Genomic DNA, 16,721 nt, shown 5'->3' on the forward strand with positions numbered 1-16,721 from the left:
AATCAATATATAAATATAGAATAAATATGTCTAAAGCAAATAAAGGCAAAGAACACAAATAGGATATTCCATAGAGAAGTAATGATGACAAGTAAATGTGAAAAATATTCACCACTTAAGATACTATTACTAGCAGAGGGGATGTGGATATTTAAAGCAATATGGAATTAGACTTATTTTGGATGTCAGATTGGTGGAGGTGAAAAAGATTGCTGGCATGCATAGTTCATTTAGGTGTTAGACAATGGGTATCCTCCCACACTGTAAGTCTGGTATAAAATGGTACAACTCTCTGGGTAGCAATTTCACAATAAGTACTTTTTTTACATGTACTTTTTTTTTTTTTTAGTTTCTTTTATTTTTTATTTTTTGTTTTTTTACATGGACGTTATTATTTACCATACCAATCTACTTCAATGACTTATCCAAAGGAAGATAAAAATATTCCAAAGTAATGCTCAAGAATAATAAGTGTGGTTGTATTTATGTTTTTGAAAAACTAAAACTATCCTAAATATCAATCAACGGGGAATTAGTGCTGAAATTAGAACATGCATGGAATCAATACCAAGCTAAATAATAATTAAGTTTTAGCTTTGTAAACATGGAAAGATATTCTAAGTATATTATTAAATTTTTTAAACAACAAATGGAAAATCAGTATGTTTAGTACAAATCAATTTTGTACTAAAAAAGAAATATTAATTCTTGGGGGCCTCTGGTTGACCAAGATGGTTGTGTAAGATGCTCAAGAGTGCTGTACCACCACAAGGTCTTTAACAAATAACCAAAATTGGAAGATTCATTTTCCTTAGAATTCTGGAAAATAGGTAAAGGGTTGTAGTAAATGGATGAGTGTCCAATCAAAAAAACAAAGCTTTAAAAATGGTAGGACAAGCTTGTGTGCACTTGCTGTCCCTTCCAACAAGCCCTCCCAGCGAGGTGTGGAGCCAGCCTGAACTAACACTGCGGGTCGCTAGCCTTGTTCCAGAGGAAGCAGAGAACCCCCTATGTGCACACTGCGGTGCCCGTATATCGGTGCCAATCTATCTGGTGGCAGCCTGAAAGAGTGAATCAAGAGACTCCCCTCTAACTCCGCCTCAGAGAACTTGCCCTGTAGGCAGAAACAGCTTTCAGACACCTAAAGCAGTATAAGAAACAATCAAGTTGAAGCAGCCTGGGGCAAAGGATTACCTGCTTTAAGTCATATGGTAGAACACCCAAGAGAAAGAGAAAGTCTATTTCACAGAGAGTACAGAGGACATTTAAATTCCTGCAAAGAGGGGGAATTGCTAAGGACACAAGAAAGCAAAAAAGTCCAAGACAAAACACAGGCTCAGAAAAGTCAGAGAGGACCCTGTACTTCACATTCACCTGTGGCTTATCTTGCCAGGAGGGATACACTCTGCAGAAGAGCACCAGCCAACATACAGCCAATTTGCAAAGGCTGTGAAAGGGATTTTGAGTTGGTTTGTTTCTCTTAGCCCCAGGCACTCAAGGAAATCTGTCATATCACTACCTGGACACAAATTAAGGAACACGCAGCTCTGGGACTAAATTCCAGAGAACACTGTCAAATATTAAAATGTATGCTTTGTAACAAAAGATTACAATACCAACAAAGAAATAGGAAATTATGGCCCATCCAAAGGAACAAGATAAAAATCCAGAAACCATCAGTGGACATATAGATGAAGACTTTTAAAAAAATGATCCATGACATGCTTACAGAGATAAAGATAAACACAGAGAAAGAATTAAAGGATATCAGAAAAACAATGAATGACAATATGAAAACTTCAATAAAGAGACTGAAATTGTAAAAAAAATACAAACAGAAATACTGTAGTTGAAGACCACAATAATTGAAATGAAAAATTCCCGAGAGTTTCAAGAGCAGATTAGATCTGGGAAACCCAAGCATCAGGGAATTTTCAGCATATGCAGATGTTAAAAAATGGATATACATTGCTTTTAAAATAGTATTAATAAAGGGGGAGAGGGAAGTGACCTATCATGCTGATTTGATTAATAGCTTCTAACTCATGTATGAAAGTGAACCCAATATGAAACTTTGAATAAACTATGTGGGTAATGGGGGAATGCATTCTGTGGATTAGCTCAGTCTGAAACCTTGTTCTCTTGGTCTCTGAAGATGGGCTTTGAAAAACTGGAGTAGCCATGTGCAGGGACTGGGTCTCTGTCCTTTACAGGAGAGCTATAAATAGTTTGGGGGTAAATACATGTGGTACCTTCTGAGAAAGAAAGGAATCATTTTGGTGCCCATTCCTGACCTGCCTTTACACATTCTGCAATCTTACTACCCAGGAGACTCCTTTAGGCAAGCTTCTTCCTATTCTGTCTTGGTCAGTCTGCAACCCAGAGAGCACGAGGCATGAGGAAAGCATAGGGGTGGGGACAGGAGAAGGCAGGAGTGTGGACAAGTGGCAAGTAGTGTGCTTTCTGAAGAACATTCTCTCTGAACCCACATATCTCTGGGGCAGAATTTGTCCCTAAACCATAACCCAATCACTCTTCTCTCTTTTCAGTGGCATCTGAATGGTTATTTTCCACAGTAATACAGTTCATGCTTCATACACTGACATCATACTGGTGACTACTGACCATATGGATAAAAAGGACTCAAACAGAAGACATATACTTATATACTAAAGGAAAATATAAGGTTAATTGTTATGTTACATAGTCAAATCTACTCTGCATACATTAAAGTAAAGACTTTTTTCCTATGATTTTTGTTCCAAGTTTAGGCCTTTGGCTTTCCTTTCTGTATACACCAAAATGTGGCATTTTTTACTCTTCTACGTTAATTTTAAAAATGGATAAAAGTAGTTTGCATGTTAAGGCTTTCCATGTGAGCATTATGTACTAAAATGCATCATTCATTTATAGAAATGAAAAATCAACTTTATAGCTATCTAGATTTTTATAATTTTATAGAAGGAAATATGGCCAACAACTCATGCCACCAGACAGGCAAAGAAAAGTTCTGCATCTATCAGTATAGCAGAAAAATGGTAGGAGGAGATGTTGAAAACATGTATTTTCCAAGATTTTTAAAAAGTGTTTGAATGAATGTGTTCAAGCGCTGATTGTGGTGGTGAATTCACAACTATATGATGAGACAGTGAACAATTGATAGTACACTGTGGATGATTGTATGGTATGTGAATATGTTTCTGTAAAATTGCAGGGGAAAAATAAACAGGGATCCACATGCTGGAGAAAATGTGGAAAGAGGGATGTACCTAATCACTGTTGATGGGGAAGTAGAATGGAACAGCTTGTCTGGAAGGAAGTATGGGATTGCCATAAGATCCTGCAACCTCATTATTGGGTATATACTTGAAGAACTGAGAGCAAGGATATGAATGGACATTTGCACACTGGTGTTTATGGAGGCAGTATTCACAATTTATAACAAATGAAGGTGGCCTGAGGGTACATTGACTGATGAACAGAATGGTGAACTGTGGTGTATGCATACAATAGAATACTGAGCAGCTGCAAGAAGGAAGAAGTTGTCAGGCAGGCAACTAGGTGATTGGATCTTGAGGACAGCATTTTGAGTGAAATAAGCCAGAAATGAGAAGACAAACATTATAATACTTCACCAATACGGACTAACTATAATATGCAAACTCTGAGAATTGAATCTTAGAGCATAGATATCAGGGGAAGGCTTATTGTAAAGGCCCCTAGATTGTAAGTTCTTACAGCAGTCACATCTATTCCTGAGTTGTAATGGTTATCTCTAAATTCTGAGATGCTGAGCTCTTTGTGTATAACCCGGTCGGTCCCTGGAACTTTGAGTAGCTGTGTGACACCTGAGACTCAAAGCTAGAGTTTGGCAGCTATGAATGTCAGTATTAATACTGCAACTGTTAAAAATGCTGCTAAAGAGATCAGACTTCAGTTAGAGATATGAATGAAGCAGATCTGGTTAGGAATAAGGCAAATCAGACTAAAGGGTAAAGAATAATATTGACTGTTTTTTAAAACTACAACTTCTGTGTGAGATCAAAGGAAGAGATGTTTATTTGGTGCAAAACATTTTCTGAAGCATACTAAATAATTTAACCTGTGCAGTCAGTTTATTCAAACACCATAATTACATGAAACGTTGAATAGGGAGTGAGATCTGGCTGGTTTAGACAGATTAGTGTGAAACACTGATACATCCCAAAGTAATTTGGGCAGAGAATAAAAATGTATTTGCATAGCCCCACTGAGGTACTGGGGGAAAATGTGGAAATATTAAACTTTTCCACCTGGGGAATTAGTGATAGTCTCACAAGCATTGGGAACTGCCAATTTAGAAGACCAAGCCCTCAATCCTGGGGCTTGCCCTTATGAAGCTTATTACTGCAAAGGAAAGGCTAAGACTACTTACAATTGTGCCAAAGAGTCTTCCCCAGAGAACTTAGTTTGTTTCTCAAACGTGGCCTCTCTCTCTCTGAGCCCACTCCGCAGGTAAACTCACTGCCCAGCCTCCCACCCCCCCCCCCGCCCACATGGGACATGACTCCCTGGGGTCTAAATCTCCCTGGCAACGTGGGACATGACTCCCAGGGATGAGACTGAACCCAGCATCATGGGTTTGAGAGAGTCTTCTTTACCAAAAAGAGGAAGAGAAATGAAACAAAGTGAAGTTGCGGTGACTGAGAGATTTCAAATGGAGTTGAGAGGTCATTCTGGAGGTTATTCTTATGTGTTATATAGATAAGCCTTTTTAGTTTTTAGTATATTGGAATAGCTAGAAAGAAATACCTGAAACTGTTGAACTGCAACCCAGTAGCCTTGATTTTTGAAAATGATTGTATAACTATGCAGCTTACATGGTATAAGCTTGTGGCTCACACTCCCTTTATCCAGTGTATGGATATATGGGTAGAAAAATAGGAACAAAAATTCAATGAACAATAGGGGGGATAAGATGCTTTGGGTGTTCTTCTTTACTTGCATTTTTTTCCAGTTTTTATTTTTTTTCTTGGAGTAACGAAATGTTCAAAACTGATTTTGGTGATGAATGCACAACTATATGATGGTCCTGTGAACAAATGATTGTATACTGTATATGATTGTAGGGTATGTGAATATATCTCAATAAAACTGAATTAGAAAAGAAAAAAAGTGTGTTTAAAAGGGTTGGATTTGATCTCAATGGTTAGTTAACTTGATTTAAATAATATTTTAGCAATCCTAATATATTTTTAAACTCCTTTCTGAGGTCAGTCTTAATTTTATAGGACTCTGTGTTGCCATCTTCATTGAGCAAAAATATTAAATTCTATACACAGTTTCTATATTTATTGTGTCCAATATTACATTTTTATGATTGAATATAGAAGTCAAATGAGCCTACATCAATACTGTATTTCAACCAGGTCTTCAGTTTACCCATAATTAAGACAAGAGGGTTTTTCTGAATGCTCTCTGGATAATTAGATGCTCATGCTGTAGATGATTCTGTTAGTCAAGAGACATTTAACAGAAGTATCTACAAGAATTGCCTTTTAGCTGCATTGTACAATTTCTGGATGGCTGCCAAAGAAATTACAGTCCCTCTGTTAACTACTTGTTTAGTGAAGCTAAAAGAACTACAGCAACTTTCTTATCTTTGTGTTTTCTACTCAATAACACAAGAGAATAGTGTTTGTATAGTAAATGTTGGTTTACATGAAAGCAAATGATTTTAAAAGATGACTTCCTCCCACATTAGAGGAAACACGGAAAAAAAAAAGAGAAAAGGAGTGCTAACAATTAAGAACTTTGTTTTCCTCCCAATTGCACAGTAACAAGTATGAATGACACACCTCTGTTACTGCAAATTTTGCCATCTGGAGATGTGCATCTTCGCTTGCTTTCCCAGGGGGTGATGTCGCACTGGAATTCGCATTTATCTCCATGCCAACCAGCCTCGCAGTAACAGTTTCCACAGTAACACTTTCCATGGCCTTTACCCAAAATGAATTTTATACAGTGAGGGAAAAAAACAACTTTTAAAAGCAAAATTAACTTTCTACCTCTTTATGATCATTTCTTCTTTTTAAAATAACATAACTGCTCCACATTCTTGCTTAAAACAATCACAGTACATAATTTGCCCCCCCCCCACCAAAACACCATGGTTGTGTCTTTACCTACATAAGTATACAAATAAAGCAAGACAAAAGTGTCCTTTAACTTGTCCTAGCCACACAATTGATTTGAATAAAAGAAATGACATGAATGACCATGAACGTGTATTACTTTGCAATCTCAAATGTTTGCATCAAATTCAAATGTAAGCAAGGCTTACATTGTAAGGGCATTTCTTGAATCAGTTATTAAAACATTTTGTTTGAAATCAACTGTTGAGAAACCAATGATGTGTATTTACTTTGATGCACATTATTAATGACTGAACCAATTCTGAAACCAGAAGAAGTATTTTGTTTTTTCATTCAACTGTGTCCCACAAGTTGTTCCCCCACCACCACATGCAAAAGAGGTTTTCAGCCAGTATCAATACTTGGTAGTCACCGTGTGGACCTTCGGTCTCACAATCAAGTTCCCATTCTGTTTGTCAAGGGGCCCTGATCATTTTGTTTCCAGATCCCACCACAACCTTTCAGCTCGTAACTCTGTATAACTGTTACCATGTTCTTTCAGTTTCAGTCCAAGCAATCTGTAATGAATTGTCACTTCATTGCTTCCTGCATCTGTGTCTAGTAAACCTACAAATTCCCAAAGGATAATAGTTCTATTTACCTCAAAATTCACTCCTCCTGCCCTTTCTCATTGGTAATTATGCCACCCAGCATGAATGTGTGCCCCTGTTTTTAAAAATATAGTGAAAGCTAAGGTCACACTGAATTTTGATTTTATTCTATTGTTTGTGTTTCATAGTAGTCTATGGCTAAATCTTTGTTCTTCCCCTTCTCTTCTCTTAGGGAGGACTCATAGGAAACTGATCGTGAAACTAGGTTTCATTTCAAACACTGTGGCAACTCTGGCCAATGGCAACAGTATCAGTAGGGCCTGTGAAAGTCACAGAGGAAGCAGGGAATAAAATAGAATATTCTGGTCTCCTCTGCTGTTCTTGTCTGTCAGATGAGACTTTCTTCAAGCAGATATAGATCAGACAGAGCCAGAGACAGAGACAGAGAAAGAGTTAGGGACTAGGCAAATGATGCCACGTTTTCTTTCTAAATGAACCATAATCAGGATACCCACAGAAAAACCCTCCTTAACTTAATAGATAATGAACATTTCTACAACAAAATTGAAATTTTAACTTGTTCACTTGAGCATGTTAAAGGCTATCAAATGATTTAGTCAATAATAGAAATACTTTATCTATACATTTTATTTATGATATTAAAGATATTTCTACAGGCACACAGAGCAAAACTATATTCCAGTGTCATACCCCAAGCCTCAGGACCTTGAGGATTACACTTGAAAAAAGCTAAAGACAGCTATATGCTAAAAGCTCTTCCTAGGAATCAGGTTTTGGAATACTTGACCAATTGCTTAAACTGTGGAATATAGTTCCTCTGTAATTTCAGGGAATTTATACCTAAAGTGCTACATATGTAAGGATTATATTAACAAATGATCATAAGTTTATATTCCTCACACCCAAAGTACTTATATGTTTATGAAATGGTATTGGAAAAGGGATTTTACTAAGTAGTCATTGAGATAGAGGTGAATAAGGAAATAAAAATTACATAAAGCTCTATTTATATGCAGATATTGAAAATTAAACAGATATTCAAATAACTCAAATGAAAATATTGTAACAGGACACATCTGGATAACTGAGATAAAGTATAAGCTTTGGGACAGTGCATATTCCAGACAGTAAACATAATTCTTTGCTTTGTGTAAATGAATAGACAAGGCAATCTCCTTTTGTGTTGCTTCACTGATGGACCGTAGAATAATCTCTCAACACATGTGTTTCATGTTAATGACACATATAAAGATCTACAGTCTAGGCAATGTCACCCCCTGAGGATGTTTACTGAGTGCTTTGCACCATGAAATTGCCTAAGCCACTAACAAATGCAAATAACAAGTGGAAAGGTCGAGAGTTAAACATTTCCTATTATGTTCTTTCAAGTTAAGTTTTTATATTCACACATGTGAGTAGACTTTGCTTTGGTTGTGTGTTGGTCCTAAAGCACTCCCCATCTCTTTTTTTATCTGTAATAATTGTAAGTGAAATATCAAAAGGACAAACATAATTTTTGATGTGGATTTATCTAATTGTTTTAATTATTTTTGGAATGAGCCTTTTAAGAAAGTTGTCTGGGCAGCAGCAGCTTGCTTAGGTCACTGACTTGAAAATGAATAGAAGAATCTTTTGCATTTGTTTGTTTGTTTGCTTGTGTGTTGAGCTATAGAAAGAAAACCACGGAGAAAGGGGAAAAAACAACAACAACAAAAAAACAGGCCTGAAATGAGAGTATCTGGGTGACCATAGGAATCAAACCTATAGAAATATGTAAACAGAGACAAGCTTGTCTTATGTTAGTGACGCTTTGTCTAGGGTTTTCTTGTTCCTCCTGATCCCATTTGTCCCCAATCTTTCCAGGGAAAATACTCTTCTGGAATTGCCCATTCCAATGCAGGGCAGGATCCCATGAACTGGAGTTTTGTCAAAGAGGAAGTGAAATAAGCAATTGTTGCTTGGGAGAGAAGAGGACAAAGGTGACATTACATGTTCATCAGTAATGGAGAAGAATTGACCTCAATTACTAAAGTGATTGTCTTCCCTCTCCAATTTCCTTTCTCTGTGTCTGTCAAGCCTCCCCAGTGAAACCCTGGGAAGAGGCTTACAGAGAAGGAAATCACTGGGTGAAGAGGGTCTCCTCTTGGGGGAGCTCTGTAAACTATAGGGTGCTGATGTTCTTCTGAATGGTGAGGGGTCAGGAGCAGTCTTTTGAGTCAGACAAACATCAGCTTCATCTGTAACTTGTAGAACGATCCTTGGGTGAGTTATCTGATTTATTCAAGCCCCAGTTTTCACATTTGTCCAGTGGATAAAAATTAATTCTTACCCTAGAGAGATGTTGTGAGACTTAACATAATGAAAGTGAAGTACTTGTTGCAGCACTTGCACTAATAAGCATGCAATAACTGGTGCAATGGAAAAATGTGTTGAGCAATGGTGATACACTGAAAAGATGATGAAAAATCGTATCTAAGTGTGGGAACAAATTCTAGGCTAACAATCCTTATTGGCCTTGGATGTTTGAAATAGGACACGAGATTGGGCACAAGCTAAATGTTTAAAGTTTAGAAATGGAAAGAGAATGAAATTAGAGCAAGGAATTGAGGGATTAAGAGAAAAGAGATAAAATTTAAGCAGCTAAATTGAGCAGGGAAGATGGAATGCCACTAGGACCACATCAGAGCTGTGTGGTTGGCCCATTACCGAGATGATCTGATTCTCTTCTGGGGACAATCTGATTTTGCATTTGAAAAGTACCAGTCTCCTCTGAATGCCTTAACACTGCTCATAATTGTTTTCCAAGTAAACATAGGTCCAGACTAATATAATAAACCTAGTGCAGAAATCTGTGTAGTGATAAAAGCACAATGGACCAGGTGAAAGACCAGGTCATCTTATGAATGTCTGAAGAGTTAATATACCTACCTCCACATATTTCTTCTGTTTCATCATCTATGCATTCTCTGTCATCACACTCACAAAATTTACCATAAATGAGTCCATTTCCATCTGAATTATCACACTTACACCTGCCACAGTGACATGTACCTAAATCATTAAAACAAGGGAAAGATTGTTGGTTACATGTAGATAACTTATAATTAATGAATTTTTATCCTACCTCTTTCAAGAGGGTACATAATTCAAAATCAATAAATTTAATATTCCAATTATGTATGTCTATGGGTATGATTAGAGAACAGTATATTCTTTCTTGAGTTTATTATAATTATGTTTTATAGCACAGAGCTATTGTTATTTACCTTGAATAGTTTTATGAATGTAAATTTGACCTCCTTAAATGCAGAGCTACTTTTTACATGTCTATTCATCCAATGCATGAATGAATATCTTCTGATAACACTTGGGTCTGAAGTGAACTACGGTAGAAAATTCTGCATTTGGCAAGGGCAGCAAACTTGCTTACCTTCCTGAAAGGTATTTATTTGATGATTTACACAATATTGGAGCATATTATTTATATAATAAACATCCGTGGAATTAATTCACTAGCCAATGCATGAGTGAAAAACTTAGATGCTCCCTGCAAATTTCATATGCCCAATGTTAACCGGGGGCACGTATTCATAGAAGAGTGAAACCAGAGTGGAGGTTTCCTTAGGCACAGATTCCCGGGACCTCATCAGAAGCTCAGGGCAGCCTGAAATGCTACAAAAGCACCGGAGTCATCTGATCTACCACACGCCACATACCTAGGCAAGTCCAAGGATTTGACTACAGCCTCCTAGAGTGATTTCATTGACAGTAAAATAGCATCCAAATAATATTGAAAGATAGAATTTCCACCTGAAGAACTTCTTCTTTACACTTATTTTTTAACTTTTAAACAATCATCACAGCAACCAACATACATTAATTGAGACTTTACCACTTGTCAAACAACCCGCTAGACTCTAGAAATCCAACAGGGAATCAAATAAGCCTTTCTCCTGCTCTCAGGGTTTTATATGAGTAAAACCAAGGTGATAAAACAAATGGAGAAGTGTAATGTGTTGCAGAATCATACAGCAAGGGGATTTAGCTGAGATCTGGAGGTCAAACAGTAAGTCCCTGAGGAAGTTACTTTTTTAGCTTAGAACTGAAAGCCAAAGAGGAAAAAAAAAGTTAAGTGAAGTAAGACGGCCACAGCAAAGGCTGTGGTGAAAGAGAAAATAATGTAGCAGGGTTGGATTATAGAAAGTGTCATGGAAAGGGACATGAAATGAGGTTACATAAGGCAATTAAAACTGCAGTTCACGCAGGCCTTATAGGTCCTGTTAAAGATTTCCAACTTTGACCTAAGAATAATGAGAAATCACAGAAATGTTTTAGCAAGGAAATCACATGACCAGACATGCATTTTTGTAGGAGTATTTTGGCTGCCAAATGGACAATGAATTGCAATGAGGCAAAAGTGAAGATGGGGAAATGAGTTAAGAAGCTATTACATTTGTCTGCAGGAATGAACATAGAGGCTGAACCAATGTGACAGCAGTCAGTTTAGAAAGAGAAAATACATTTGGAGAATATTTTCCAGAGATAAAATAGACAGTACTGGATGGCTGATTGGGTATGGAGTGTAAAGGATGGGGAGAAACCAAAGATGGTATCAAGCTTTGACTTCAGTTGCTGGATATTGGCAATTCTGTATGTGGTGTGCTGGAAAGAGCATGGACTTTGAACTAAGATAAATTTGTAGTTGAATCCAGGCTTTAATCCTCACTAGCTATAGAGTTTTGAGCTAATAACTTACATCTCTAATTCTCAGATTCCTTATCAACAAATAATATCTACCTCACAGAGCTGGGGTGAGGACCAAGTGATAAATATATCACCCAGTTATCTTTCTGAAAATGACTGCATCTAGTACATTGTAGACTTTCAGAATATATTTGGTTCTTCCTCTTTTCCTATTAAGATACTGAATATATCCATCATATTCCCAAATAACATCTCCAAACTCACTTCATATTTATGGCTCCTGACAATGTCCTTGGTTTCATATTCTCTGCATTAATCTGTTACCCAGGCCATTTGCAATTTGCTGTTCTCTCTCACTGTCCATAAAAAATGGTGATATTTTTGGGATATGAATTTATTTTTCTATCATGAAAATACTCACATGAATTTTACTTTCATTAAACTTCATTATCTTGGACTTTTTATCCTGAAAACTATCCTAATTTATAAAAGTTTATTTGAAATCTAGCGCTATAATCTGTGATATTCTCATTTTATTTTTTTCTCTAATCATCACACTTTCTCCATTTTATATATATATTTATTCTCCCTTCTAATTACCCACATGTCCACATATGGATATGGTTGTTGACAAATTACTAGATGCTATAGGAGATAATAAACTAAATAAAATTAAGTAAATAACAAGCCCAGGAGGAAAAAGAAGAAAGGGTTAGAAGATGCATAATTTACAAAAGATATAGATAATTTAGATAGATATAATTTAAATATATAAATGTGTTTATGTGTGTATAAATGTGTGTGTGTGTGTATATATAAAATACCAGATGACACAAAAACATTTGCAACGCGTTTGTGACAAATGCTATATAGAAAGTAGAAACCTCATTCTATCTCTAGGAAGAGGGAAGGCATAGAGAAGGAGTAAACTCTTTAGTTGGCACTTGATGTATGGATAGGATTCCAGCAAGAAGAGATATGGAAAAGGCTTTTGGTGTCAAAGAAAGATTTTGGGCTAAAGAATAAGGATGGAAAATTGAAGAACTGTGAAGAAGTTGGCTTTAATTGGGAAAAAAGAGTAAGTTGAGGATAGATAATAGGGGTTCAAGAATATTGGTTAAGGATTTTAGATTCTGCCTATTATAATCCCAGGAGCAGGGTGTAATGTGGCTAAGGCTGGGTATGTGGTAGTCGTTTTCAGGAAAGATGGGAAGGAACAGCTTCTGTCTCTGAATTCTACAACTTCTCACTAACATCTACTGTAGGCAGGCTTATTCTCATCCACACATCTGAACCATTCCTGGCTGATGACGGAAGTTTATCAACAGCTAAGAGACTTCCTGTTTCACTCATCAAGTAGAATTCACAACTGAGTCTCCCAGCTATGGCATATGGAAGCCCAGGCAAAAGTGCCAGACTCCAGTGTGGTGTTCATACTGAGTCAGAGTGCTTCTCTCTCTTGGTTGCCAGTTAACTCAGATTCTGGGATTGGTCTCCTTCTTTCCTCTAATGTTTTTAGCTCTGACCTTTTATACTGCCTAATATAGCTGTCTTTCTCTAGGATGATTTCCCTGTCTTGAACACCAGCCCACACCCCTGCACAGTGGTGACTGAGTCTCACTTTGCTCTGCACAATGTGCATTGCCTTCCTGGGTCCCCTACAGGGCCAACTTCTGGAATCCTATCGTCCCCAGTTCCATGTCCTCCTGCTCTTCAGTCTTATGCCCCAACCCATTTACCTCCTCATCCCCTTCTGCTCCAAGCTGCTTCCAGCAGGTCATGTGGTGATAAAAATGAGAAAGGTTAGTAGAGAGAACTCATGGGCTAATGTGATATTGGGGGGTGGGCTTGAACTAGGTTAGTAGAATTTAAAAGGAAAACACATGAGAAATATATTGTCAAAGTAAAATTGAAAGGTTTAAATATTGAGGAGAGAATAAAAGAGCAAGAAAGTATTAAATGTAACACAGTATGAATTGACCTTTTGGCCCATCAATCTCACTTCTAGTAATTTTACCCTGAAGATACATACCACCAACAATATGAAAATATCTATACACCAGTCCATTCATGGCATCGTTATTTTTAATTTAAAAATTTTGGAAATTGCCTAAATGTCTAAGCATAGGCAATAAGTGAATAAGCTATGTTACATGTACACAACTGACAAATAGGCATCCAAAAAAAAAAAAAAATAATGATGAAATTTCTAGGAACTTTTATGGGGTGAATTCCAGGAAATATTGTTGAGGAACAAAAGCAGAATTAAAAATAGTAAATATGGCATGCTGCCTTTTGTGAAGGAAAAAAATAAAAAATAGTAAATTATGCATATATCTAATTATGTTTACAAAAGGAAATATATACATAGATAAAGCAAAAAGCAGTAAAGTTGTTTACCTGAATAGTGTCAGGGGAAGTAGGACAGAAGGTCCAAGGAAGAGAGTATTAATTCTCTGAGTATTTTTTGCATAGTTCTAACTTTCAAAAGCATGTTAATATTCTACATACTATAAATAAAATTAAGTGAGAATTGGAAGAAGGAAAAAAAAAAGACCCTAAACCTGAAAGCAATCTGAAACAAAGAAGCTCAACTGTATTTGAGACGAGTACCACTATGTGGTGATTTGTTGCTGTATGTAACCATGAAAAACATGTTCTTTAACTTAATCCATTCCTGTGGGTGTGAACCCATTGTAAATAGGACCTTTTGATGAAGTTACCCTCGTTAAGATATTTGTGGCCCATCTCAATCAGGATGAGTTTTAATCCTATTACTGGAGTCCTTTATAAGTGAAAGGAAATTCAGACAGACACAGAGAAAGAAAGCCACAGAAAGCAAGAAGGTGAAATTCAACAGGGCTCAGAAGAGAACTGAGAGGCCAGGAAAGGCTGCCATGTATGTTATCAGTGACAAAGATGCTGAAGACCAAGGGGTGCTGGCACCAGAGCCAGAACACCAGTCTCCGTAAAGAAAATATCACCTTTATGATGCCTTAATTTGGACTTTTTCCAGTCTCAAAACTGTGAGCTAATACATTCCCATTGCTGAAACCAACACATTGCATGGTATTTGTTTGACCAACCAAGAAACTAAAACACACTAAAAGGGGAAAAAGACATTCAAGGGATTTATGAATACTATATTTGACTATATACCCCAATCTTGGACATGATTGAAGTGATGTGAAGGTAAGGGGAGATTATCAACAAATCCTGAACTGGTGTATGGAGAAATTCTATAAACAATTTTAGATGAAATAAAGGATTGAGCAAATGAGTAAATATGGGTGTGTTGTTGAAGCCTGGGTTCTCACTATGAAAAGTGGTATATACAAATATAGAATGAGCAAAGCAAGGAAAAACCCTGTGAGGATGAACTAGAATTGTATGTATTGGTGTGAATTCATGATTTCTAAGAATATGCAAGTATAAGCATGGGCATATATAAGCATATATACATGTGTGTGTATGTGCATACATGTACATGTATGAATATCCATGTACACAATATATATGCATGGACATATTTGCTAGCCTGTTCACAAAAAGAGCTAAGAAGCAAATACAACCTGGCGAGGGGCGGGGGGGGAAGTATCACTAAGAATCACAATTTTTATTCTATCATTCTTCACAAGAAGAACCAGAGCTCTTTGGAGAAATGGCTGATTCCAAAATTGGGAAACGTCAGGAACAATATGACCCTAGAATATCTTGTTATGTCTGAAAGTAAAGAATTGCCCAAAAAAACTGATGGACACATGTCACAAAAACATAGAAGCCCAATTGAAGGGGCTCCATTGGCTACATCTGGGACAATCTGAGCACCAGAATAATTAAGTACAATAAGGAAGAATAGACCATCAAAGAAATGAAACTGTGATTCCATTCTGACAATAAATCTCTAAACAAATGAAATTTAAATAAATGGGATATGAGAGAGGACTCTTGCTTTTGGTAAAATGTCGAGTGCCAACCGATAAGTATGTATGGAAGGAATGTTGGGGTTTGGAAATCATCCTTTTCCAATCATCATTTTAAACACTCTATCTGGCGACCATCATCAATTGATGGTAAATCTACAGGACATTTTGATGAGGAACAGGATATACATATGGTTTTAAAGTGTTACCTTACAGACTGCTCATTTGTGAAAAGGGTAAAATCAGTAATTATAGTATTGAGAAAAAGAACCATGTGATTAAAATGAACTTTACCAATGAAAAACAGATGGTTACAGCATCATCTATCTAGTATTTCAGCTAAAAATGTATAAAATGAATCTAATCATGAGGAGATATCAGACAAACCCAAAAATGAGGAATACTATAATTAAAAAAAGTTTAGGGACTATTTTCTCAGAAGTGTCAATATTACAAAGACAAAGTCTATGGAACTGGTCCAAATTAAAGGAGGCTAAAGAGACAAGACAAGTAAACATAGCACTGGCCCCAGACTGGATCATTTACAGAGAAAAAAGAAAACGCTTTAAAGGATATTATTGGATCAATTGAAAAGACTGGAATACAGATGGTAGAGTCCATAAAAGTATCAGTGTTAAACAAAATCTAGAAGTATAGATATCTTAGAAATGGGTTTTATATTTCATCAAATTTTAATCATCTATTGAAATAATTCAGTAAAATTTCTCCTTTAAAGCACGTTAACATGATGAATTGCATGTTTAAATCCCTTAATGTTGAAACGTTTGGATTCCTAGACTAAACCCTTTTTTGGTTATAATTTATCATTCTTTTAAAAAATACCTGTATTGATTTGCAAATCAACCTATCAACCAATCCCCCTAAAACAGGAAACAAAGAAATAAACAAAACAGAACTCAAGTCTTATTACTGAAAGAAGTTTGAAAAGAATGAAAATTTCAAGATGGAAGAGCTAGATGGTGTATGTGTGCATGTGTGTGTGTGTATGTGTGTGTGTTTGCCAGGGTGAGTGATAGGAATCATAGGTGGAGAAATTCCAGGGAGAGGAAAGAAAAGACCAAAGCACTAGAGAAAATCAAGGAAAATGTCACTGAAATGGAAAGTAACCTGACTGCTGATTAAGACAATTTGTCATGGTCCTTTACTGATCCACTCACAACTAGGTTTGAGAATGGTTCTTACTGGGCTCCATCTGTACTGAACAATTCGTCGCAATCAAAGATGCTGTGGAAAGGTCCTAGCTATGATTGCAGAGGACCTTACCAATAATGCAACAATCAGGAGGCAATATATTCATTGATATAGTCAAATCCTCACCTTCAACATTT

General features: G+C 36.5%; 1 protein-coding gene across 1 annotated transcript in view; it reads right to left on the minus strand.

The window, feature by feature from the left end:
* ITGBL1 (integrin subunit beta like 1) overlaps positions 1-16,721 on the minus strand; it is a 252,793-nt gene that overhangs the window by 116,529 nt on the left and 119,543 nt on the right. Inside the window, exons 4-5 of the mRNA XM_037800214.1 lie at positions 9,674-9,796; positions 5,838-5,978 (exon numbers count right to left, since the gene is read on the minus strand). Of these exons, the coding sequence (XP_037656142.1) occupies positions 5,838-5,978; positions 9,674-9,796 (264 nt within the window). The remainder of the gene's footprint in view (positions 1-5,837; positions 5,979-9,673; positions 9,797-16,721) is intronic.

This window comes from Choloepus didactylus, chromosome 12 (genome assembly GCF_015220235.1).
Source record: "Choloepus didactylus isolate mChoDid1 chromosome 12, mChoDid1.pri, whole genome shotgun sequence".
Classification (NCBI taxonomy): Eukaryota; Metazoa; Chordata; class Mammalia; order Pilosa; family Megalonychidae; genus Choloepus; species Choloepus didactylus.